At 28.1% G+C, this 2,210-nt stretch overlaps 1 protein-coding gene across 1 annotated transcript in view; it reads left to right on the forward strand.

The window, feature by feature from the left end:
- The first annotated feature begins 1,818 nt into the window (after positions 1-1,818).
- LOC125041120 (protein zds1-like) overlaps positions 1,819-2,210 on the forward strand; it is a 6,171-nt gene continuing 5,779 nt past the window's right edge. Inside the window, exon 1 of the mRNA XM_047635886.1 lies at positions 1,819-1,866. Within this exon, the coding sequence (XP_047491842.1) occupies positions 1,819-1,866 (48 nt within the window). The remainder of the gene's footprint in view (positions 1,867-2,210) is intronic.

Raw genomic sequence — 2,210 nt, forward strand, 5'->3', positions numbered from 1 at the left:
ATGGGCAATACCACTTTCTAATCCTCATTGCCACCCCTGCTATTGGGATGGGAGAGAGTGCCTGTGGTCGTGTGCAGCCTTGAGTTGGTCATGGTTGCTAAGCTGATATGAATAACCAATTACCTCTTTGTCTTTTGTCATTCCATTGCTCACCTCGGGACTGGGGAAGAGCTAGAGGATAAAGCCCTCTTTTTGTATATTTTGTTTATTTATTTGTTTGTAATTATTTTTATTATTATTATTATTATTATATATATATATTTTTTTCAACTTATTTCCATGTAATTATTTTTGAAGTGTTTGTTTCTGTTTCTGGTTGGCTTTGGTGAGTAAAGTAATATGAATGGGTGTTTTATAGGGATGATATATAATGTAATTTCAGTGCACATTGATGTCTTACTATCAGTGGTTGATTGTGATTGACTATGAAATAGTCAAATTGATAAATGGCTTTTATGGAGCATTAATGTTTAGGTTCAGAACATTAAAGGAAACCGGAGTTAATATCATTTTGGGAAGACGGGTGAATGAGTGCACTTATGATAATGGTGAAGATATTATTATTATTGTAGTAATAATAATAATGATAATAATATTATTATTGTCATTTTCATTATTGTTGTTGATAGTTGTTATAATTATCTTTTTATTATTTTTAAAATGTTATTATCATCATTGTTATTGTTGTGTTATTATCATCTTCATCTTCATCTTTATGATGATTAATTGTTGTTGGTGATATTTATCAATTTTCAAATTATTAGTAGTATATAAAATGTTATTTTTTTTTATTATTATTTATTGCTGTTTAGTGGTTGTTGTTATGTTATCATCATCTCATCATCATCAAACATCATTATTCCCTTTTTATTATTTTAAAATTTTGTTATTAAATTTTTATTATTATTGTTATTATTATTATTATTATTATTATTACTACTACTAAACTAAAAACTACTTTTACAAATTTTTATTATTGCTTTTATTATTATTAATATTAATTTTATTTATTAAATTTTAAATTTTTGTTGTAAAAATATAATAAAAAAATAATAATGATAAAATATTTAAATTTTTATTGTTGTTGTTGTTGTTGTTTTTATTGTTATTATTGTTATTACTATCATTATTATTAGGTAGTATTTGTAGAAGTAGTAGCTTTAGTAGTAGTAGTAGTAGTAGTAGTAGTAGTAGTAGTAGTAGTAATGTTATGATAATAACATTAATGATAAAGATATTATAATTATCACCATCATTATCATTATTAATATTGTTGTTCTTAATAATTTAAAACTACTACAAATCCAAATTTTTTACTACTACTACTACTACTACTACTACTACTATTACTACTACTAGTATTACTACTACTACATTACTACTATTACTACTACTCTCTGTGATTAAAAGAAAAAGAATCACAGTACTCATTTTCAAGCTAGTCTGTTTATTTATGTAAAGCTGAATTACATGTAAATGAATGTATTTCATCTTTTAAATATTTCATTCTTTCACATTACACATTGTAGACCTTACTTTTCTTCAGATTGTATTTCCTACTTTTACGTTACACAGCATAGACCTCTTTTTTCTCTCTCTCACTTTACTAATTGTTGAATGACACTAAACAAAATCTGCTTTTATGACAGGCAAAAATGGGAGCCCTCAGGGCCTTTGTGGTGGTCTTCTCCTTGGCCGTGATGACAGGAGCTCAGCGTCCTCTAGGCCTACAGTTCCTGGAAGATGTGCCAACAGCAACTCCAGATCTCCTTACAACTGTGCCTATTCCAAGCGATGCCCCCAAGAAAAGGAAAAATAATGAGGACATCTACCGCAGATAAAGAAAAGGATGTTACTGAAATAAAGGCAAGTGGTTAAGATGCCCTCTTTTACTAAAGGGTATCCTATTGTTTGATAGGTGGATGGAAGGAGAATGGGTGTGTGTTTGTATTATGTTTAAGATTTAGCTGTTATTCTGTTATTGAGTAGAAATATTGTTTCAGTTGTATTACCTGTAGAGAATGATGAGACCTATGTGACATCATTGCAGCCCGCATGTTTTTTTGTTTGTTTTTTACAATGCATTTAAAGGTTTAGTTAATACTTTTGTTTGAATGAATAAAGTAGTAATGATACAAATAAAGTTGTATGCAACATTTTTTCTTCAATATAAGCTCATCAGTTTATTTTATACTCTAGACATTTTGTTC

This window comes from Penaeus chinensis, chromosome 30 (genome assembly GCF_019202785.1).
Source record: "Penaeus chinensis breed Huanghai No. 1 chromosome 30, ASM1920278v2, whole genome shotgun sequence".
NCBI lineage: Eukaryota > Metazoa > Arthropoda > Malacostraca > Decapoda > Penaeidae > Penaeus > Penaeus chinensis.